Source organism: Bidens hawaiensis, unplaced genomic scaffold, assembly GCF_021521415.1.
Source record: "Bidens hawaiensis isolate Kalapana, Puna unplaced genomic scaffold, B.hawaiensis_p1.1 tig00033185_1, whole genome shotgun sequence".
NCBI lineage: Eukaryota > Viridiplantae > Streptophyta > Magnoliopsida > Asterales > Asteraceae > Bidens > Bidens hawaiensis.
This window is the reverse complement of record NW_027495682.1, coordinates 1-25,857: the sequence shown is the minus strand read 5'-3', so window position 1 is coordinate 25,857 and position 25,857 is coordinate 1. Positions and strand designations below refer to the sequence as shown.

Here is a 25,857-nt window from a genome sequence, read left to right as displayed (position 1 = left end):
CAAATGTCGATAACCCTGGTGTTATGGAAGCGTGTCGACACGAGTTGGATCAATATCGGTTACGTCGTTACAACAATGAACAACAAAAAGAAAATACAAATATCATTTTAAAAAAAGAAAGGGAAAAAACTAAATCCGTCAACCAGATGTCACCAAGTGATCAATAGGAACCTTGTGCCTTCAAACTTAGCTATTTATATTTAAAAAAATTCAACTAATTTCCAAGTGTTTTCTAAAATTAATTGTTAATTTTTAAGTTATTTTTACTTTTTGTTATGACTAACAGTTATTAAAAATAGTAAAAGATTGAAACATCCTTTGAAAATCAGGTCTGGCATAAGATAACATAGATCAATTCATCAGCATCTTTTAATAATTATTAATTAGCATTATCCTTAAGAGATATTATAAGTATCTACGAATCATTTAACTATTTCTAAAATATATTATTTGTATTGTAGAGATAGTTTCCTTTTATAGTTGTTATGTTCTTATTATTACTGTTGAGATTGTATGTGTAATATGTCACTTATAGTTACTCTAGTTCATACCTTCTAGTCCAAAACCATTTAAACATAGATCTACTACATCAGTATATCTTCTTTCTTTCTTTTTTTTTTTCTTATTATACTTACATTTGATGGAGTGAGATTAAATACAAGAGCTTACATGATTTTGTTGGTGTTATGAACTTTTTTGAGAATCAAGTGTTAGTAATCATGTATGAAAAACCGAAACAAGAAACAGTGAACTGGTCTTGTGTTTGACATAATTCCCTTAAACAGATTCGCAATATGTTCCCAGGTACGCCGGTTCGAAGCAGCGTACTGCCGGACTTGATCACTTGCCTGAAACGAAACCGTAATAATGTTACAGCAGAGAGTTAGAGAGAGATGTGTGTTGTTGGTGTGTATAGAACTGATGCATTGCGTACTGCCGGACTTGACAGCGATGTCTTTGAACTCGTCTGCCGTTTGTGTAGACGACAATACACTTCACACAAGACTCTCCCTAACAAAGTCAAGTCCTCGTAGTTATGTTCGTTATGGTCATGAACATGAGCTTGGTTCTGCGAGAGCCATTAAGTATTGTGCCCCAACAATACCATTCGCAGCGACCCCACTTCTCTCTCACATAGGTGATTCACCATGTATGGTTACCTTAGTCGAATCATTAAAAGTCATAAGCTTAGCCTCACACTTGTCACTTTTAGGAATAGACTAAGAAGTTTACCAAACCATGTAGTAAACTTCCTTTTTAAATACGTAAGGTTATCCCCCCCCCCCCCCCACACACACACACAATGACCTCGTTAATTCATACAATTAGGTTTTCCTGTTGAACTCAATTCTTGGGATCTCTAGTCTATTGAGTTTGGTTTCCTTTGTATGAACTTTAATTTTTCAATGGTTTCAGTCCCATTCTCATGTACGACTTTTGAACTAACTCTCGACTTAGGCCTTTTGTTAGCGGATTTGCAATATTATCCTTTGACTTCACGTAGTCAACAGTGATAATTTCAGTAGAGATTAGTTGTATTGTAATATGTCTACGTCTGATATGCATGTTCTTACCATTATACGTTGTTCTATGAGCTCTGCCAATTATCGATTGACTATCACAATGTATAAAAATAGTCGATGTCGGCTTAGGCCATCTTGGTATGTGACACCTTATCACATCTCCATTATATTAACTTGTAGATACTCAAGAGCTCTTGGAATAACAATGGACAATCCATATTATGTATAAATGTATGATTACCAAGATTTCTAATTGTGACTAAACTATTCATTTAGAGCTAATTACTAATTACTAATAAGTATAAATGAGGAAGTTGGTGCCACAAAGTGGTTTTATTAGTTTATTTGATGTTTATATATATTATTATGGTTTTGCATTTTAGCAATAATGTTGGTGTAGTTGGATGGTTGTGTCATTGCATTGTTGCATGCATTGTCAGCGGTTTGGGACTGAGGTTTGACTAACTAGAGGTAGATGCAAACTTGGAACTTTTTTATGTCAATATGTAGGTGGGCAGAGCATAAACAAATGATAAGATGTATAAAAAGATGTATGATTGATGTCGAAAGGTCAATCAAAAATACTTATAAAATACCTTTACTAGCTAGCGCAAGTAAGGTGTTGAATCCACAGGGAATCAGTGGAAAGTGCAAGTGAAACTCAAAGTTTATTATAAAAATACTTAAAGCGGACAAACGATGTCAAGCGGTTTAGTTGATTAGTTTGTAAACAATGATATAAAAATAACCAAACTCTAGGGTTCGGGTTTTGCAGCAAGTTAAGGAATTGATAAACTTCTTTGGACGGTTTCTTATAAAACATGTAAATCAAAAGACTTAACGATTGACTGTGTTGATCGTCACAACTGAATCCGAACAATTGACACGGCTAAATGAAAATCTATTTGATAGTCGGTTTTACTTGTTGAAACACAAAATCAATAATATGGTTAACGATAAACTGGTCAATGACGAAAGAACTTAATCCTAATTGTTGATGACCACAAATCAATTAACTGAGAAAAGATAAAGTAATCAATTAATAAAAACCATTTAAGCACAAAGGCAAATACAAAGAATTGATTAACCAAATGATTAACCAATTACAAATCTAAAGTTGAAGTATAGAATAACAAAACCTAACATGCAACTCAATCCTACACCCGGAAACGGTTATGAAGCCTTTAGCCTTGCATCTTGATCTTCATGCTCTTGATTATGATGTTGGAGATGGTGTTCATGGATCAATTTTTTGATTAGGATGAGTGTTGATGATGTAAGATAGCCTCCAAGAAGTCCCAAAACTGAATAATATTGAATGGAATCGACCTTAGGGTTTTAGGGCTTTAAATTTAGAAGAAAAATACCAAAAGCCCATTTTCCGTCAGACCAGACCGTAAGCTACGGTCTGGCCACCGTAGCTTACGGTCAGACCGTCTTGACTCTGCCTTACGGTCCTACCGGACTGAATATTGTTTTCTTCATAGAATATTCATTTCAACTCCATTTTCCTCCCCGTTTGCGGCCACGTCTTCGTATTTCAATTATCTATCATCTCATAGATCACTACTTTCATTTCCACTCCATCATGAATGCTCCAAATTAGCTTCTTTAAGCTCCGTTAAGTTCCGTTAAGCTCCACACACCTGTAACCACAAACGCACTCAAAGTAATCGTGTTCACAATATATAACTAATCAAAACACACGAATTCACACACTTAATACACATATTTTTACCCAAACATCACATCCCCACACTTATCATTTGCTTGTCCTCAAGCAAACTCTCATGCAACACATACACCTCGATCGATGTTTCATCAATTATTAGTATTAATACTAGTGAGGTATAAGGTCATACTCAATTCCCAAGAACTGACACTATAGGCTGATAACCCACCAAACAATTTAATGATACATTTTAAAACTATGAAACAGCCCAAACGAGTGTACTTTGTTTCCGGTTAAGACAAACATGTTCATAGCCCTCATAATATAATATATCTCCTCTCGGTTTAATATTTGGACCAGCAAAAAGTGTGCTAGTATCTCTCTTTCCTCTATACCAAGTATGACCACAAAGTAATAAGCTTGGAAGCAAGTCATATCTTCACCCATATAAACGCTTTGACACAAATGCAAATCAAGAGGGCTTAAAATGGGTTGTAACGGGGCTAAGTGTAAGGGTATGGAAGGGAATTTTTTGAAGTAGCTCAGACGATCCGATCCGGCTTATTACAAAACAACTAAATAAACAATGACTTAATTTATTCCAACAACTAAACAAACTCACTGACTTTCATTTACAACCAATACTGACTAGAACATTGACTCTTTTTGAGCTTTTCTTTGACTTTTTTTTTCAATCTCTTAATACTTGAACATTGCAACTTTAAGCATAATAAACATAATGCTTATTACATCCTATTGATACATACTAGAACAATTACAAAGAAACCTATTAAGCCGAATTGTCTCGTAATATCAAACCGGGGTTGATTGAACGAAAGAATAGGTCCAAAAATGTTTTCTAAGGGAACCAACCCCCGCCCCTCTCATTATCCACGCTCATATATATAACGTATGAGGCCCAACCCCCAATACCCACACTCTCACTCATCCAGATGAGACTTAGCCTAATTGCCTCTATCACTTTTGCGTTCATGCCAAGCTAAGATCTCGAAATGCATGAGACAACCAAGTTCTAGATATTATGGGCATACTGGTTACTCTCAATAATGGCACTCAAATGACATGTGTATATACTATATATTATATGTGTATTATATATAAGGCAAATCTTACACACGTACCGGAGGAATTAGGCTGCCGACATGAAACATGTGTACCTGTCCCCATGACTCATTATCCCCATCTAAACGGTTCATTTTAATTGTCTAATTTTTGAAAAACATTTGCATGGGAAGACTTTCAAGAAGCTTAACAATTGACCATGACCAAAGACCTCTACTTGGCATTAATACTAACAATTAACAAGTTACAATTTCGGCTTTTGCACACAATCAAGCTACTCTAAGGCAAAAAAAAAAATTTAATTTCTCCATATTTTTCCATCCCCACACTTGAGATTTACGTTTCCCTCAATGTAACTCAGATTTTCAAAAACAGATGCAAACACGGGATATTCATACCAATTGCAATTCAAGTGACAACCAATTACCCATCTCCAGATTTAAATAAAGTTGCATACCATTAAACGAAACACATAAAGTTTTTAAACATAAGCATATACACTAACACCAACCACACGACCCGAAAGTTCGTCATGCCACCCGACTACCCAGAACACAATTATTAAATAGTCAACAAAACATAAAAGATAGAGAGAGACACATGGACCTGATCAGCAGATCAGCGAGTTCTCAAAAACATGGCGGCTGCGGGTCACCAAAGATAGACCTCATAGTGTCCATGACACCAGAGAAGTTAAACACGTCTGATGAACTTCCCGCACCAGCATTCTGAGCTGCATCTGCACGAGGATCCACCCACCTCGAATGATGAATCTGAGGTGGTAGATAGTGTGTACTCCCGTCAAACTGCCCCAAAGATGAGTAGTCAATCATCGGTGGATTATCCACCACCGGCTCACCCCGATGCCACGCTGCATGTTCCCGACTCTGGCGATCATCCTCATATCGATCATTGATTTCTTGCTGCCAGTTATAAGCGTGGGTTCGATTCCACGACTCCATTAGGTCATACAATTTTCGAGTCTCTCTCCGCTGCATCTCTGCGTCCCGATTCTGTTGGTCAACTATGTATTGAAATTCACTATCCCAACTACCATAGACCGGTGGCCTCGAAGCTTGTAACCAGTCAACCATTCATGTATCATCTTGCACCATCTCGTGTGGAAGTTGAGTCGGGGCTTGTTGTGGCTGCCCCGATGAACTCCCCCTGATCACTTCTCATTGCCCGTCGTGGAGCCTGATGTCACACCCCGAAAACCATAATGATAATCAGCAGAAGACTTAGGTTAAGCCTTTCGGGATGTGGCAGACACCGTTAACCAATCACAATACAACACAATTTATTTATATTAAAATAAACATTTTTATTTAAAATATCAGAGTCTTGCGTGTCTAAAGACACAGATAATATTATTTAAAACATTAATATATTACAAACAACATCTTATTCAAACGCCGACACCTCGTTCTTGTTCCTCCTCGCGAAATCCTCATTTACCTGAAAAGCATATTAAAATAATTTTGTCAAAACGAATGTTGGTGAGTTTCTCGATAAAAACAGTTTTCGTATATAAATATATATAATAACACAGGCGAATATAATAGTTTGCAACCTACCATATGCCCAACGGTACCGATCAAACACGGTACACACACCATACCGATCACACACGGTATACATAACACTACCAAACACAGTACTCAAATAACCAACGAATTGCCTTTTACACAAAAACTGTTAGTTGTAAACTAGCTAAGAGTACAACGCGTGTATGACTACCAATTTGATAACTCGATACATACCATACTCAAAATATTCCCACTTTTAATCCAACGCGAATGGAAGTGGGGGGCGTCACCCCGATAGATCTACCAACATTTCTGTGTCTGTTACCTCGGTTAACAGTTATTTAACCAAATTGATTCATCCCACTATAACAACAATTTGTAAAACAATCCGCGTTTTCCAACAACAATACAACGAAAACAGTACAATACATGTATATATTATATATATCAACATAAATATGCTTTTCCCCAAAACAGTTTATAAAACAATTAAAAGATGGGGCGTAGAGAAAACTCACTGTTACTTCCAGGATTTGTCCAAAAAAACGTGTGTCCTGAATTAGTACATGTTTGTTAATTTTTATAGCTTTTGAATGATTCGGTGACAACTCTATCCTATATGACCTCATTCTAAGTGATCACACAAGCATACAAGCACACAAGGTTCCTATTCAATCACTTAGCAATTATCGATTACACAAGTAAAGAATTACTTATTAATAATTTAATAAATTTTTATTAAATAATAAAATATTATGTAAATTGTGAAAGTAATATTTTGGTTGCTGGAATATTTAGAAAAATATAAGTCTTGCCATATTATTACTTTTAAACGGGTTTTTTTTGTCGGTTTTGCTTTCAAAGACGAACCGATTAACTTTTCGTGTAAAACTTGAATTTTAAATTACCAAAAATCAGTTTATGTATGATTTTAGTCAAGTTCCATAAGTTTATTCATAAAAATGTCATGGTTTTTATTTTTGATTTTATTTTCTCAAAAACGTCAATTTTAACATTTTCTAGTCGGTTTTCACGACAAGAATCGTGTAAGGGTCAAGTTTTGCTTTCTTGACATTCTCTTATACTTTAACTTATGTTAAGTATAAGAATATTATGGTTTTAGGGGCTGATTCAAAACAGTCCCGAAAACTCCTCGTCGGTTCACTTTTAAAGTCGAACTTTCCGACCGTTAATGTTACCGACAAGCTTTTTAAGCTATATTATCAAATCAAATCATCATGTACATCAATTAAGCATATAATAACATGTATTTCATCATCATTCAATACTTAATACACATCAAACAATCATCCAAGTATCCATGCTCAAGCCTTAGCTTCAAGTTTCAAATAAAGTTTCCTATTTTAGTAACTTTGTTAAAAATCATATTTTCATCTAGTTCAAGTTTTCAAGCATCAAGATATATATCATATGTTTTATCTCATTCAAATAGTTTGACAACAATCAATCCAACTTGTTTCATCTTTTCTACTAGTTAACCAAATAAAGTTTCTTGTTTTAGTAAGTGTCGGTTTTTGCAAATCTCTAACAACTTAATATTTCTCCATAGCAATGTTTATTAACACATTCCTAAGCATGTATTATAACTACTAATGTTTGCATGAATCAAGTGACCATTAAAACTTAAACCACAAATTTCATCAAAGTAAAGTTACTAGTAACAACTTGTTTATTCAACTCATGCCACATGAGGGACAATATCTTAGCTAACAACCAAATCATGTATTAAATTAATCCAACAACAAATTTATGTACTCATTACCTTGTCTATAATGACCCCAACATTATCAAGATATTTCAAAAGTCACTTTTCAAACAATCGTCAAACTTTATGCATGTATTCTTAAAGTTTAATCAAATGGGTTTTGCAATAAAGATTATTATAGAATCATGTAGTCCATATTTTATCAACAAGAGGCATTCCCGACCCCTAATCCATGGCTCTGGCTCATGGGGGTGGGTTCAACCAAGTTCCATTTCAATCCTTTTTAATCAAAAACTCATGTCAAGTTAATATTCAAACTAAGTCTTTTAGCAAACTCATTCAAGTTCCATGTAACTAAGTGAAATCAATTTATCAAGTGGCCATAACCCAAGCTATTATCAAGCAAAACAATCATTCACACACCCACACACACTCACGGCTACACATGCACACACACACACAAACCCACAGCCATGCATGCATGCACAAATCAAAACCGAACTTTGCATTTTTGTGACCAAAATCATTATTATCAAGCTCTTACTAATCCATAAAAGCAAAAACATCCAATGTTTAACCACATTACCTTAGGGTTTCAAATTAGAGGTTCAAGAGAAGAAAACAAGGGCTTGAATGTGCTCAAACTCTTTCCTAAGCTTTCTTGATCCTATCCTTTGATTATGTTAGCATAGAAGACTTTTAATTTGTATAATATGGATTTGGAAAGAAGTGGTGGTAGAGAGAGATATGGGGGCCGGTTCTTGGAAGGAGGAAGAAGAAAAAGGGGTGGGGTGGTTTTGTGGGGAAATGGGGATGGTTTTAAATAAACAATTAATTTCTTCCAAATCTTACCAAGATATCTTTCCAATGATTGCCTAGGGTGTTGATTGGCCAATTTGGGAGGTGGGTGGCTTCATGTTGGCCGCCAATTTGAGGGAGGGAGGGAGAGGTTGGTTATTAAACTTTATCTGGTAAGTTTCGGTGGTAAAAATTAACGTAAGGTGATACTCGGTGGACCATACGAACTCCGTTTCTAATAATTTTTGTCAGACATTAAACGAAATTGAATTTCAGTCTGTAACAGCCTAAAAACTGATTTTTCTGAGAAATTTGATGGTTGGCTCTTACGGTGTCCTCTACTGACTCTTGATCGCTTATTTTCTAATTTTTACGATTCGAACATTCTAAAGTTAAGTTGATATGCCATCTCTAATATTCCAATATTATTTTTGATTTTTCGAGGTCATTTTGTCATGTTTATGATTTTATCCGTTTCTAAGTCGTCACCCGGTGTCATTCTGCGCAGTGCTCACTACGCGACAAATTTCAGCTTTTTCAAGCTTTAGTTTTTTAAAACTCATATAAAAACAGTAATTTTGGACAAAAATACTTTTTAATTATAGTTATTTTATTAATTACTATTTAATTACGGTTACGGTAATTACCAGATCGACTGTCGTCACACCTGATGACCCCGACTATCCGAAAAAAACACATACTCTTCCTCAATCACATTCTCACCATGCCCACTCTTTAATGCCTTCAGCTGCACCTGTGTATCAAAATGTTGGATATAAACATATCCTCTTTCCTCATGATAAAGCAACCCCTCTTTCTGCAACTGCTCTTTATCAAAAAGACGCAAAGTCTTTTCAACCGTTGGTGTATCCGCTCGAATCGCTCCCTTTGCCTTTAATAAAGCTGTAATCAAATGACAGTGTGGGATAATTAACTTTAACTTCGTCTCTCTTGCCCTCCAGATATTCATCATAACCAAATACCGGTACGAAATCTTTGGTGTACCCGTCATCAATGCATGCAACACTGGAATTTCCCATTTTCTGACTTGAGTTTTATCACCTCGCTTCGGCATTACATTAAAGACCATCACACTCAACAACAATCTTGCTTGCAACTTCAGATTGTTTCTCAGCATCGTATGGGCACATGTCGGTTTAAACAGATAAAATTTCATTCTCTCGTACAAAGGATGTTTATCCGGGTTTACATACAACTCATCTTCCGAGGGATATACATACTCTCCTGAGGGTTTAGAATCAAATGGTGCTATCCTCCATAAAGTGTCCAACGACGTAACTGTAACATCTGGCAAAATTTTCATTAATGTAATCATGATTATCCAACCTAAAATCACTTTATTAATAAAATCTCTCTTTATTAAGGTTCATTATCTTTCAAAGTCAACAAAAAGTTCAAATTTTGACACGAAACGAGAAAAACGTGCAAATACCTCAGGCAGTGAGCCAGAAAGTAAATAAATCATTAGATTGATCAAAAAATCTCAAAAATTAAAAATATATATGAAAACATGTGAGACAACATAAAAATATAATTTAGGAAGGCTCAAATCACAAAAATTGGAAACTAAGCGAACACGAGTTAGTACAGGACCCGAGAAGGACCCTCCATGAATTATTTTCAAGGAAATGATTTTTATGGTCCATACTGTCAGGAATTTGATTTCGTTCAAAGTCTGACAAAAATTATTGAAAACGGAATTCATTTGGATATTTAAAACACGAAATACGTTAAACGAATAACCGAAAATCACCTAGTTATTGATTAAAACCCATCATATACCCCCCACCCCTAGGCCGCCCCCACATTGGACACATCAACACCCCATGTGTACCAATCACCTTCTCCCAACTCTTCCCCAAATGATTACTTTCTAGAAACTAGACACTTGTTTACTCTCCCAACACTCCACCTACCCACCCTAATCACCAACACATCACTCTAAACACCCAACTCACCACCCTACTCCCTCTCCCTCTTCCTCCCATAAACCCCACGGCCCAAGGCCCTCCCAACCATCCAACTTCAATTCAAAAATTCACTATAAACAAATGTTGCAAAAGTCACAAGGCGATCCCTAGGGGGGCGACCCCCTTGGATGGAGTACTCGGACATGATAAATATAAAGAAAATTAGATTTATTATAAGTTTAATAATATTTATAACAAAATAAATGAATATCAATATAAATAAGAGAAATACATTTTTAAACACTAAATTATTCTAAAAAATGTTAATCATTAATTAAAAATAATGATATTTGTTCTTTAATATTATAGAAATACAAATTATGTTGTATATTATATGTCAAAATAGACCCAAGTTAACCGACTAGATGTGATTCAGGTTAATGTTGACAACCTTTGACCAATTTTTAGTAACTAGGCGGAGTTAAAGAAACTCCCCTCGGCGCCATACCTTGTAGCGAGTACTCGGAGAGTACTCGACCTTGTAGACCTACTTTTACAACATTGCTATAAACACACAAATACAAATTAATCAAGATCAAATCAATGGAAGTTTAGAGATAAGAAGAATCAAGCACACTAGGAAGGATTAAGCTCACTACTCTCACTCATTAACACCATTTTCATCTTTAACAATCTCAAGAATCAAGTAAGTATCATGATAAGATTGATTGAATGTTGATTATGTATAAACAAGGTTTGATATACTTGAGTTTGATTGAAAGATTGATAATGTGTGTAGTATATATATATATGTGTGTGTGTGTGTGTGTGTGTGAGCCATGGGTATATGTATATATATGTATGAGAGAATCAAAACTCCATACACATGTATACATGCATCCTAAAGATCATATATTGCTTATTAGATTGAATATGGAATATTAATAAACTCTTGAATATTTGATAAACTTGATTCTAGAGTTTGTTATTTGATTGAAGATTGGATGGATTATTGGTCTTTAACTTATTAGTATGTGTCTAGATTGTTAAAGATTGTTGCTAGAAATGAGTAAAACATGAATATGTTCAAAATTGTGAAAATTGGGGATTTTTAATATAAAGTTAATTAGGAGGTTTTGAATGGATTTTTGAATTAAAAGATGTTGTGGCATACAAGATAACACTACGTATTGGAGATGGTGCAATGATTTTGAAATGATTCAAGCAGCAAGTTTTAAATGATTCAAAAAAGATGAAACTAAACATGTTTTTAAAAAATTAGTTTTAAACCAGTTACTCATATTTGGAGGGTGTTTATGTGTTTTATATTCGTTGTTACAAAACAAATATCATATTTATTGAAACTCTCAGGCTAAAAGCATAGCTTCACTTTTGACAAAGTGTTTGGTTATAATGCAAGTCAACTAGAGGTGTTCATGGAGATACTAGAGCTACTGCAAAGTACACTGACATGACTATTGTGTTAATTAATTATTATTATTTTAATTTAGCTAAAAATGATTGTTGTGGTTGGAGAACTTGGTGGCCAAGACGAGTATTCATTATTTGAAGCACTTAAATCAAGAAAAATAACCAAACATGTGCTCGGGTTAACCTGCGCACACCTCTTCAAATCCAAAGTCCAATTCGGTCACATGGTAACCTTATTTTTATTTTATCTTACTATGGCCTTATATAAATTGAAAGGGCACTATGGTAATTTCCATCAATCAATCAGGGAGCTAAAATTTTTACATGTGGGCAAAAATTTCTTTGATTTATTGAGTACAAGTTTTTTCCATTTGCAATTTTGCAGTGGCGGCCTCAAAGAGAAAGGATTATGAAAAATCAAAAGAAGGGAGGCATTGTAGTGGTATGCCTATCTTTATGTACGTCTTACTTTGTAACATCCTTAAATTTCCGTATTTAATAAAAGAAAGTCGCGTTTAGTTATTGGGCCTAAATAATTAATTAGTATTAATAAAGATCATGGACTTGGACTAATTAAGATGGATTAAAGGGAATGGGCCTTAGGTCCATGAGCTTTAAGGGATATAAATATCCTCTTAAAACCCTAAATCCTCATTTCTTCCATCCTAATCTCTACACACTCAAAAAACACACACCTCCTACACCACATATACGGCCGCAAGCGAGAAAGGGGTGAAACGGGATCGAGCGAACGTTAGTCGTGGTAGATCTTTGCTATACGAGCCATACACAAGATCTAGAGTCCATAAGCGAGCTAACCGAGAACGAAGAACGCTTAAAGGTAAGCTGTTTTACCTTTAAAGTTTACGTTTTTATACACGTTTAGTTTTGAAACTTGAACCTAGAATAGATCGAGTATAAACGAAACATAAAGTTGTAAACTTGATGATAAATATGAATGAAATGAACCCGAAAATGGAAACGACTCGATTAAATGAACCCTTGAAACTAGTATTTAACGTTTTAGCTTAAAGGTCCAACCTTTATGCGTTTTCGGACCGAACTTTATTCAAAACGACCATGGGAATGTTCACGTGAGTGGTTAGCATCATATCAAAAGATTAAAGGCTGAGCAGAGAGGTCTATTGGGTTAAAATCAAAACCTGACACTAACTATAGATAACTTCGCCAATTACGTTTGCGTGTATATAAGTTCGCTTGTATAAGTTCGCTTGGTAATAAGATTGCTTAAACACTAAGTCCGCTGAACCTTAAGTTCGCTGAACCCTAAGTTCGCTTAAGTTAAGTGAGGTAACGAATCGGATTACAAGTCAGACTTAAATCGTTATGAGGAATGAGTTAAGAATTAGGAAATAAATTAAAATCCTAGTGGAAAATGTGTTAAGACAGCTTAACCCCAGCCAGGGGCTCTGCCCCTTGAACCCCGCTAGGGGCTGCCGCCCCTAGAACCCGGCTGCCAGGGGCGCTGCCCCCGGACCCCCGTTCGTTGTGGGTAATAATTGAACTAGGAAGACGCTATGGGTAGTGATAGTTGATTGATACGTGTAATTGTTATACAGTTAGTCGTGCACAGCTCGAGAAAGGGGTTACGATTAACGGCGAACGTAACCGACTTCAGGTGAGTTTCTAGCCCCACTTCATTGTTATGTTTTCGGGGCTGTGTGCATACTCGATGTGATAGTTAATACACTTACCTTAAGTGGTAAGTGTATGCCCTGTATGGATTATGTATGATGATTGCTTGACGGTGCATGAACGATCTTCGGATATTGCATGGATCGTCAAGTAGTAGTTAACGATATGATTGATATATATGATGTATGAATGTTGTATGTATGAATGATTAAGTATGATGTAAGTATGATATGTTGTCGGTACGTGACCGCTCTTCGGAGATTGCACGTATTGTCAAGTAAAGTACGTAAAGGACATGTATGTTATAGTAGCACGAAACAGAGGGTGACCGGACCCTAATAATATCCGAGGATGAAGGGTGACCGGACCCTAATAATATCCGAGGATGGAGGGTACCAGACCCTAATAATATTCGAGGTATGTAGGGCGAATGCTCTTTATAACGTAAGGTTAGTTATGAATGTATATGAAGGACTGATGGACAGGTTAAGTATGAAATACGTACCTTTGGGCACATGTATGTGTATGTAAAGTAAGACATGTGATTAACTAGAACTCACTTAGCGTAGCTGACTTTTAGTATGCACGCAGGCAAATAGGTTGAGGCAGCTCGCGTGATTGAAGACGCATGGCATGGAATCGAAGATACTGGCATCTCGAAGAAATGTTGTGATTTTTTAAAAGACTATGTTTTGTTTTAAACGACTTTGAATATTTTATAAGACAAGATTTGAAGGTTATGTAAGATAATATGGTTGACGTTTTATATTCCGCGTAAAGTTTTAATTAACTCTGATATTTAGAACTGCGTTTATGAGTAAATCCAACACTAAAGTAGGGTTACCGGTAACGGGGCCTTACATACTTATATTTCTATGTAAGAGAACAATCAATGTTAGAAAAAAAAAAAAGAAAAACGAAAGGTGGGACAAAGTTTTGATGTAGTGAATGCATTAGGTTTATTGGATGGCTGCCAGATATTCAACAAAAAGATATTTTGATGAATCTCTGGATGTCTTTATTGGCTTCTATGTGGTTTTACTTAATATCACTCTCAAACTCAAATAGTAAAAAGGGTAACAAAACTTAAAAGTATTATCATATTGTGCAAGCATTGATGGTGTCACGATGGCTGCTGATGGCTGACTGCACTTGAATTGTATGGAGCCATGGTTGAGTTGTTTATTGTGTCGTTGGGACCTAATTTGGTTAAATAGGTTTTCGTTATGGCTATTGAGTTGGGACCTAATTTGGTTAAATAGGTTTTCGTTATGGCTATTGAATAGGTTTTTCATGTTGTAAAGAAAAGAAAGTTCTCAAATAAGGCTATTATTATTCTCTACTGTGGATGCTCATACTATCCATCATATGAAAGTCGTGCGCCACATTATTACTTATCTAATTTTACTCCTACTTTAGTTTTTCACCATTTCATTTATTCTTTATACTGAAACAATAATGGTAGAAGGGAATCAAAAGCCCAAAAGGTTATATCACGCATGAAAGGAAGCAATGTAAGTTATTATTGTAACATCCTTGGCAAACACAATATCTTCCCACTCTTAGGCAAATCCCATAAAAGGAAGCAATGTAAGTTATTATTGTAACACCCTTGGCAAACACTAAACCGTCCCACTTTTAGGCAAATCCCATATCGGCCGTGAACAAGAGAGATCCTTGGTTCATAAGTAAATGTCCTGCCTCTTCAATCACCAACGCATTTTGGGCTTAGTTGGCTGTGGAGCATATGAAAACTCCACGGTTAAGCGTGCTTAGGTGGAAGTAGTACTAGGATGGGTGACCTCCTGGGAAGTCTCCATCTGGGCAACCAAAAAAAATCTGCGAGCTCTTCGTGGACAGAGCGGACAATATTGGTGGTGTGAGGGGCCGGATGTTACAATTACTTGCTCTGTTATGTGGAGCATTGGCTGGTGTTAATTGAAAACGGGGTTGATTAGTTCATGTTGGCACTTTAATGGCCTGTAACTTTCTAATCAGTTAATGGGACTGAATGTCGTTAGGTATTTTATTTTACGCACATGTTCATAAATTAGGTTTTTTTTCGATGTCATTATATTTTTTTTAAGATTGTTGTTAGTGTCAAGGGAAAATAAAAATAAAAATTGAGACTTTTAGTGTATATGATTCAGCTATACGGTTTGGGTAATCGGGCTGGTATCACCTAATACCATACTCGTGCATAAACCTATTTTCTATATAATGTGTGGCTTTCAGGGTGCTTAGTGGTGAAGATGTGGTCAAAGACACCTGTTGCGGCCACTGTAATGAGGACAAAGGCAAACAAAAAGTAACTATTACCCAAAACTTGGTAATAAGCAGTTAGATAAAGCGTTTGTTTGACAAGGACTGATTCTTCATTAATCTTTGTTTAAATATGTAAAATTTTTTGGACCTTCATTTGAATTTTGGTTAAAAATATATTTGTTTGTATAGGTGTTTGGCCTGGGCTCAAAACAAAACGATTTGTATGATTAAGTGGTTAGTCTGATTGCTAAAGAATTTCTTGAGGGCTATAGTTGGACCATTTTACTTATGGCCAAACCGGTACAAGAAAAACTACAATGATAGATGAAAGGTGGAAAACAAAGATTACAATAATTTGACCTTTGAGGTTAAATGCATCACAAGTTATAATTTGATTTATAATTTGCATGCATTTAACGTCATATTTTACATCCAGTCGTTCGTCTTAATCACTAATGCCCTTATTAGTTTTCCTTTCGTTGTTTAAAGAATCAATGTGAAGTTTTAAGGTCAAATATTGTCATGTAGACTTGAAAGTCAAACAATATGTATTATGTATGTTTTGTAAATTAATACACGATATATATGTCCAATTTCAACCATCTGACCTACTTTTTATACATAACGGAGAGCTTTATGAGGATGTTGGAGTGATTTTCTAAGAGTAGTTTAGTAACTTTTTAACACGAGTAAAAAGGTAAAATTATAAATTGTTGGAATCAACTTTTTGAAAGCATGGTTCATGCAAAGTCAATTTGACTTAAATCTTGGTTTCTAGAATTATTTGACCATCTATTTTAAGAAGTCAGCTTCTTGGGTTCCCGTCAGCTGCTTATACAAACAAAAAATATAACGATTCTTTTCATACAAACAAAAAAAATCATTGCAAATGTCTTAAATCTAAACATCCTTCCATACGTGTGACGAGCGAACTAATATGTATGTATTAAATATAAACAAACTTTCGTTGAAAAAATAAAATTAACATCGACCAAAATAAAATAACAATAATATAAATATAGAGAACAAAATAGTAAGCATTTATGTATACTTTAAATTAAACTCCAACCTAACAATAAATATATCCCATTCGATATTAAAAATAAAAACCTACAATCAAAATGACATTAAAAGCGACAACCATAGTCCATTTGGATTAATTAAAATAATATAACATACTACATATTAAAAAAAAGCCTAAATAAACCCGCGTAATACGCGGGCTAAAAACTAGTATATACATAAATAACAAGTTTAACTAGTAACATTGTTAAAGTAATTTAAAATACGAACTAGAAACCGAAAAACTCGATTAAGGTAACTTATGAACATATATAGTCAAAACTGCAATTTATGGTAAATTATATGTTATTATATGTGTGTTTAGTTCATAGGATGATTAATATAGACGTGTGTAATTTATTGGACTCGTCGGTAACTTAAACGGTCGAAAAATCGGCTTTTTAAGCAAAACCGACACAGCTATTAGGGACTGTTTTAGAACAGCCCCTAAAGTGTTAAAATACCCATGTATAACCTAAGTTAATATATGAGAAAAGGACAAGATGATAAGACTTAGTCCTAAACGGTTCGTGTCGCGAAAACCGACACGAAAACATTAAAAAGTTGTTATTTTAAGAAAATATTAACAAAAATGAAAATTATATATTTTCATCATTAAACTTATAAAACTTGAGTAATATTTATGTAACGAGTATTTTCATAATTTATAAGTTACATTTCAAACGAAAAACCGAATTAACGCATTTTAAGCATAAAACCGACAAAACCAACGAAACCGTCAAGTTTTGTGAAAAATAAAAGATTAATATTTTCTTGAAAAATTCCAGCAATTGAATCTTAAATTATTTTCTTATATTTTAATTGTTTATTAATTAATTTAATTAATTAATAGCTAAACCGAAAATCTGAACTATGTGTATTCGCTTATGTGTTTATGTGTTTATGTAATTATGTGAATACTAGAATAAGACTTATAAAATATAAAGGAGTTTTGTATAAAAACAAAAATCAAATTTTTATTAACAAGACGTGTTCTAATATAGGACACGAGATTTTCGGAAAAGCTACAAGACAGTGAGTTTCTTTATCGAACCCCATAGATTTTTAACTGGAAATGTTTTCAAAACGATATTTAATTGTGTTTTGGGGAAAAACATATTCTTTATTACATATTGATTTCGTTGTTAATTTATAAAGGCATTTTATTTTATAAATTGGTGTATAATGCGGGATGAATCTGGTTGGCTAAATAACTGTTAACCGAATTAGTAAGGGCACGAAAATATGGGTAGATCTATCGGGGTGACACCCCCACTTCCAATCGCGTTGGGTTAAAAGTGGGTATATTTTGAGTATGGTATGTTTCGAGTTATCAACTGAGATAGTCATACGTAATGTTGTATTCTTTGCTCGTCTACAACAACTCAATTTGTTTAAGAAATGAAATGCCTATTGTTTTGTGATGTAATGACGGTAGATCATTACACACGGATTTGTGATATAATGGCGGTAGATCATTATACACAGAATATTTGGATATAATTCGGGGTGTAGTGACGATTGCACACGAATTGATATCGGATTTGATTATTTGGATTATGTTTTCGACTCATATATATATATATATATATATATATATGGACTATTTTGATATAAAAGGGAAACTCACCAACACGTTGTGTTGATCGATATTTTAATATGCTTTTTAAGTAAGTGAAGATTTCGAGGTGGCATGGAAACGAGAGCGTGTGGTGTTTGAACAAAGTTGAAGTATTGTAAACCATGCATTAGCACGTGCAATAAACTCTGATTTTGTAAAGTATTTTCCTGTAATAAAAGATGATGCTTTTATTATTAATTGTCTATTATTTTTGGCTATCTGCATCTGTCATAACCCGAACAGCTTAAGTTAAGACTTCCGCTGTGATAAGTTAAGATTTTCGGGGTGTGACAATAACCACCTCCTTATTATTTGTCTTCCCGATGCGACCCACTCTTGAATAGCATCCATGTAAATTTCATTATCTTCTTCATCATAGCACTTCAACACTGCCATCCAACCTAAGTTTTCAAACATGGTTATAATACCAAACGGCCTCAAAAGATTACTCGAAACCCGTCTCTCACACATAAACCCATCTATTTTATTTTTCAACTTTTCTATCGCATCATTAAACAACTCCGCTTGCCAATACGGATCCATTCCTGATAACGGGCCCCCACCCCAAATTGGCTTAAGGGGAGCCGCCATTCCTTCATCTTCATATGGTTCCTGCATGGGATCCTCCTCGTCCTCAGAATCCCTCAAAATTAATATTCTCTTGGGCAAAGGCGGTGGGTCGGCCGATGATGAGGCAGCCTTCCCTTTGTTCCTTGGCGGGTTTTTCCTAGTATCACCGGTCCTTCCCATCCTACACAATCACAATCAAGCAAACAATGCAAGTCAAATAACATGATAAACCTTCCAAATATCCCCACACTTGTTGTTAGTTATGGGTGTATGACTCGTTGATTTAATGTTTATAAAATCACTTCAAACTCTAACTTGTAAAAGTTGATCTATGTCATTGACCCAACATGTTCCATTAGTTATATAAACATCAATCACTTTATTATCAATTTTCATCTGCAAAATTTCAACAAGCCATCATAACCAAATCATTATAATCCATAACACCCATAAACTAATCCCTTAACAAATCTAATCTTACAAGTGTGGAGACATTATCACCATAACAATCCCTAACCTAAATAAATAGGCATAAAGTAAAACTTGAACTTCATCACAAACCTTAGGCTTCATCAATATAAAATCAAGTGCAATACATACCTTTTTAGTGATGAGAGTTGATGTCCTAAGCTTCAATTACAATAAAAAAACACTTAAACTTGAAAATCCCCAAACTTGATTTTTAGGGTTCTTCACACCCTCACGAATCCGGAAAAAATCGAGCAACAATTGATGAAAACTGACACCACAGGTGAGTTTCTCTCGAAAAATAACGAGTTTAGGGTCCGTAATCAAAAGATTTGAGTAAGAATTGAGAGAGTTAGGGTTGTGAGTGTTTTGGGTGTTCTTGGTAGTAAGGAGAGGAAGAAGAAGATGAAGAAGAAAGACGTAAGTAGGTTAAATTGGTGGGGGAGGTTAATTGATTTAGTTGTTATATTATTATTATTATTATTATTATTTTCGGAATTAAGCAAAATCCCGACCGTAAGCTACGGTTTGGAGACCGTAAGCTACGGTCAATTGGAGACAAAATGCAGCGTAAAGCAGTTTGCACATACCGTAAGCTACGGTCCACGGTCAATTTTTTTTAAGAATAAGATAAACAAAAACAAAAACGCTCGAGTTGCCTCCCAAGAAGCGCTGAATTTATAGTCTACAGCCCGACGTTACCTGGCCCTTATCACTCGGCTGAATATGATGGTGCAGTAGCTATAAAGCTCACCAACGACTCATGTATGCTCTTATTCAAGTCCGCATCTTCCAAATATGGTTTCAACCGATGCCCATTCACTACCTCAATTTCGACCGATCATCCGCATTAGATGATCGTCAAAGTCCCTCAATTTCGACCTCGCCAAACTGACTGACACACTTCACCTGATACAGTCCCATCCACTTACTCTTTAACTTCCCGGCAACGGCGCCATTTTGATCGATGTCGAAAGGTCAAACAAAAATACTTATAAAATACCTTTACCAGCTAGGGCAATTAAGGTGTCGAATTCACAGGGAATCAGTGGAAAGTGCAAGTGAAACTCAAATTTTATTATAAAATTACTTAAAGCGGACAAACGATGTCAAGCAGTTTAGTTGATTAGTTTGTAAACAATGATATAAAATAACCAAACTCCAGGGTTCGGGTATTGAGGCAAGTTAAGGAATTGATAAACTTCTTTGGATGGTTTCTTATAAAATATGTAAATCAAAAGACTTAACGATTGACTGTGTTGATCGTCAGAACTGAATCCGAACAATTGACACGGCTAAATGAAAATATATTTGATGGTCGGTTTTACTTGTTGAAACACAAAATCAATAATATGGTTAACGATAAACGGGTCAATGACGAAAGAACTTAATCCTAATTGTTGATGACCACAAATCAAATAACTGACAAAAGATTAAGTAATCAATTAATAAAAACCGTTTAAGCACAAAAGCAAACACAAAGAATTGATTAACCAAATGATTAATCAACTACAAATCCAAAGTTGTAGTATAGAATAACAAAACCTAACTGCAACTCATACCTACACGCGGAGATGGTTATGAAGCCTTTAGCCTTGCATCTTGATCTTCATGCTCTTGATTATGATGTTGGAGATGGTGTTCATGGATCAATCTTGTTATTAGGATGAGTGTTGATGATGTAAGATAGCCTTCAAGAAGTCTCAAAACTGAATAATATTGAATGGAATCGACCTTAGGGTTTTAGGGCTTTAAATATAGAAGAAATATAACAAAAGCCCATTTTCCGTCAGACCAGACCGTAAGCTACGGTCTGGCCACCGTAGCTTATGGTCAGACCATAAGCTACGGTCTCTTGACTCTGCCTTACGGTCCTACCAGACTAAATATTGTTTTCTTCATAGAATCTTCATTTCAACTCCGTTTTCCTCCCTGTTTGCGGCCACGTCTTCGTATTTCAATTCTATATCATCTCATAGATCATTGCTTTCATTTCCACTCCATCATGAATTTTCCAAATTAGCTTCTTTAAGCTCCGCACACCTGTAACCACAAAAACACTCAAAGTAATCGTGTTCACAATATATAACTAATCAAAACACACGAATTTACACACTCAATACACATATTTTTACACACACATCAATATACACCAAAATTACTAATAATAACAAATGAGAACATTGGGTCATTTTGTGGCACCCTGTTGGTTCTCGGCATTTTGCTTTTTTTCTAGTCTCGGTAGCATAACTGCTGTAACGAAACCTGACCGAATGAGGATTTTTTTTTGTTTTAGTTACGATGCCGTACTTTTTTTGATTTTTTCGCATAGACTTTTTGCCCTTCGTTTTAGCTTTGTTACCGTAACGAAGGTAACGAAAATCGACCGAATGACAATTTTGTTACATTTTTTCCTTTTTAGTTCCAGTGATGAAAGTGGCAAACCAACCGAATTTGCATAGATTCTCCGCCTCAATGGTCGGGACTGACAACACTAGAGTTTTATAAACGTTCGAGTTTTACTGATGGATGTTACCTTATTGGTCCAATCAAGTTTGCTATTTTTTTTTTTGTTTTATTTGTGGTTTTAGTTGTGACACCATAATTCGCTTTGACTTACCATCTCATCACCCAAGATTGAAAATGTTTGGGTTTTACCATCTTGAGTTGTAAAACTCTAGTTATGATACATTTAGAACTTAAGAAGGGTTTTCTATATGTTAACTTGGTATAAATATTTATATATCAAATTTGACTTTAAAGCATTACACAACTTATACATGTGCACAAATTAGGGGTGAGCAATAATCGAAATCGAACCGAAAACCGATGAAACCGAACCGAAAAAACCAAAAACTGAATTAACCGAACCGAATTCTTCTTTTTCTTTTTTCATATTTCAAGCTTTTTTCCTTCTTTTTCATGTATTATATGTATTAATTGTTTAATACTATCATTTTTATATATTTATATCTCCATTTCATGTACTAATATCTCAATTTCATATATTTCTACCTTCATTTCATGTAGTATTACTTCATTTCATGTATTTTTAGCCCAAGTTTGATATTGGTTATTACCCGATAACCGATCGGTTCGGTTCGGTTCGGTTAATGCTAATAACTGAACCGAACCAAACCGTGCACACCCCTAGCACAAATTGGTTAATCGGTTTCTTTTGACGGGAATTAACCGGTTAGACCGGTTTTTCGGGTCGGGTACTAACCGGTTTTGTCTGGTTAGACCGGACCGGTTAGACCGGACCGGTTAATAACCGGAAAAAACCGGTTTTTAATAAAATAATAATAAAAAATTGATTAACCGGTTTTGAAATTAATAATATAAACCGGTTACTAACCGGCGGTTAGGATCGGTTAATAACCGGTTAGGATTGGACCGGTTAATAAACGGTTACGAAATCGGGCACAAACCGGTTAACCGGCTTCTGTGTGCACTTTTAACCATAACTATATTACATAAAGAGCCATCTTATATGCATAGGAATTGACAAATAGACATACATTTTAAAATCTTAAGGGTATTCTTATAACTCGAGAATACTAGATACTGTAAACCTAAGCCAAGTATGACTTGTTGGATATTGTTTGACAATACTTTAGTGTTTATGATGAGGTTGACATTGATGTTAAAGAGCCATTATTGTGTGGCAAGAAGACTAGTTAATGTAAAACAAACATTATTGTCTGGCAAAAGATTACTTATGACTCGAACACAATTCTTGATCAACTTATTGAACTTTTTATTGTTTTAGTCTTTGCTATAACTTTTGTTTATAGTCATTTAATATTTTGTTTTCCGTTGTTTAACCCAAACTAATTTGGTCATACTCCGTTTGACCCGTGAGTAAAATTTCCGACTTTGTGCTGCGTTCAATCGTCCAACTCGCGAAAATGAATATTTCAATTCTGTTTAACCCAAACTAATTTGTTCATAACTTAATATCCAACCCCAACTTTTTTAAACAATTCATTTTGACCTAACCTTAACTTATGAATCCGCTCATTTTATCAGGTTTATTGTGTACACAAAATGAAGCTTAATTGACAATATGATATATGCAACAACCATAAAATACTTTGGACTTGGTATATTTGATATTTATATCAAGAGTACAAAACTTCAAATTATTATTAAGGCCAAGTGTTGTGGTGTGACGAAAGGCGCCACTCACTATCGCCTCACACAATATTCAACCAACACACTCATGGCGCTACCCGTCATCTCCCTCTCTCAACAAGCTAGTACGCCCAACCTCTATCAGTTGGCCCATATGAAGGGCGAGGGGCGCCAATGCCCTCACCATAACGCTCTAACTATTTATTTTTTCAAATTTTACGGGTATTTGAAAATAAACCAAGTAGAAAATACACAGCCCGAAGCACATACCCGTTTCTTTTGGCATATATTAATAAGTTTTCCGCCAAAGGGTTTTTGAAGCACAAGGCCATTTGAAACCCTTTTCATTTCCATTAATCAATGGCTACCGGATCTCCGACCTCACAAACTCCCGCACCACCATCAGTTGACGCCGTAATCGGTTCCACTTCCACCGGTGGTTTGGACGCCACATTGTCTTCCTGCAACAACGACAATGTCGTCGTCGTGGAAACATCCGGTTTGACGTCCGACGGAGAAAGAGAAAAGTCACTTGAGTACGCAAAAGAGCTCTTGGAGAGAGGATCTAAGGCTAACAAAGAAGAGGATTACGCCGAAGCCACTGATTGCTTCAGCCGTGTCCTTGAAATCAGGTTAGGTTAGGGTTTCATTTTATTTATTATGTTATCTAAAACCTAGAAATTATGTTAGGGTTTCATAACTCTAAATGGTGTTTGAGGTATTGATTTTATTACAATTTGCAATTTCATTGTGTGAACTTGAGAAACTTATTAATTATGTTAGGGCTTGGTAACCGTAAAGGATGTTTGAGGTATTGGTTTCAGTAGGGGTGGTCAGTTTTCGAATCGGACTCGAGTAACTCGAAATTCTGTTCGACTTGCATTTGAATTTGAATGTTTGAGTTCGATTTTTAATCATTCGATTTCGTTTTAGTAATCGAATGCGAATTTTTTATTTTAATTTCGATTTTAAATTTGAATTCAAATTATACATTTTACTTTATTTATAATTATGCATATAGATAAAAAATAATAATAAATTTACGGCGGGGATATGGACAACCTAGAAATCATGTTAGGGTTTCGTAACTGTAAACGATGTTTGAGGTAGTATAAAATGCAAAATTCACTATGCGGACACTATGCGGTTAATTTGGTAAAAAATCGTAATCGGTTATCGTTATTACGGTGGGATACTGGTAATTTCAATATCATACAGAATTTATATATATACATGTATAAAAATGTAAGCATATATAATATTAATAGTAGGGTCGAGATACTGTACAACAATGCCTTAACGCACGATAGGTACGCGAGATGCTCAAAGGACAAAATACTAAAACGCTCAGCTGAAAACCTAAAACGCTCAACCAAAAACCTATAACGCTCAAAAACGGGTCTCGTAAAAAAAGTAAAAAATTGATCGATTAACGATCTAAAACTGTTTTTTTCGGTGAACCAATGATTAATTGGATATGTATTGACGATTCTGAGATATTGGGATGTGATTTCATGAATCGATTTCGTGAATATATGGTATTTGCGTACCTATTGTACGTTAAGGTATTATTGTATCCTATCTTTTCTCATTAATAGTAATATCAAAGGTCAGAACTTGAAAGTGTCAATATTTGAAACTTGATCTAATCGTAAGCCATGAAATCTTTCTCTGAGTCCACATCAACCAAGGCATCCAAAATATCAGTCAATATCGCTTATATTGTCAGTACCAATATTTTGCTCGGGGGCCGATAATTGATACCCCACTGATAGATCACCAATATTAACCGCATAGTGTGAACATGTGAAACCTAGAAATCATGTTAGGGTTTCGTAGCTTTAAACGATGTTTGAGTTATTGATTTTAGTATGTAGTGTCATATTCACTTCACGAAGATGAAAATGTTATTTGTTGAAAGTAAATTAATATTTGAAATGTTGTGCATTTCTAATATGAGTTACTGTTGATCAGGGCTGCACATTATGGCGAGCTTGCGCCTGAATGCGTGAGGGCGTATTATAAATATGGTTGTGCACTTCTGTACAAGGCTCAAGAAGAGTCCGATCCATTAGTTTCAGGTTCGGTGTCGAAGAAGGAGGTCACTTCTGAACATGATTCTGCTAAGGGTGCAGAAAGTGGTGAAGCTTCTGTTTCAAGTAAAGCTAAAGAAGGGGCTTCAAGTTTTCAAGGAGCTTCAGAAGATGGTTAGTAACATCGGTTATTAACTTAAAACATGAACTTGTTTTTTTTTTCTTCACATAATAGGTAACCCGAACAAATAATGCGTGATTCCAAATATCAAAATATGCAGAAGCATACATCTAGAAGATAGAACTTACAAATTATAATGCAGCATAGTTCAAATGTGTGTGTGTGTGTATG

The 25,857-nt window shown here is 35.1% G+C and overlaps 1 protein-coding gene across 1 annotated transcript; it reads left to right on the top strand.

The window, feature by feature from the left end:
* Window positions 1–23,785: 23,785 nt before the first annotated feature.
* Window positions 23,786–25,689, top strand: LOC143584581 (uncharacterized). The gene is made up of 2 exons (XM_077066603.1): window positions 23,786–24,104; window positions 25,447–25,689. The coding sequence occupies exons 1-2, from the start codon at window positions 23,833–23,835 to the stop codon at window positions 25,682–25,684; spliced, it is 510 nt and encodes a 169-aa protein (XP_076922718.1). The 5' UTR covers window positions 23,786–23,832; the 3' UTR covers window positions 25,685–25,689.
* Window positions 25,690–25,857: the final 168 nt, after the last annotated feature.

Excerpts from the sequence above, each read along its gene's own strand:
- LOC143584581 (XM_077066603.1), top strand. The coding sequence starts at position 23,833 with ATGGCTACCGGATCTCCGACCTCACAAACTCCCGCACCACCATCAGTT. Across the intron at positions 24,105-25,446 it reads AGCCGTGTCCTTGAAATCAG|GGCTGCACATTATGGCGAGC; the intron begins GTTAGGTTAGGG and ends ACTGTTGATCAG.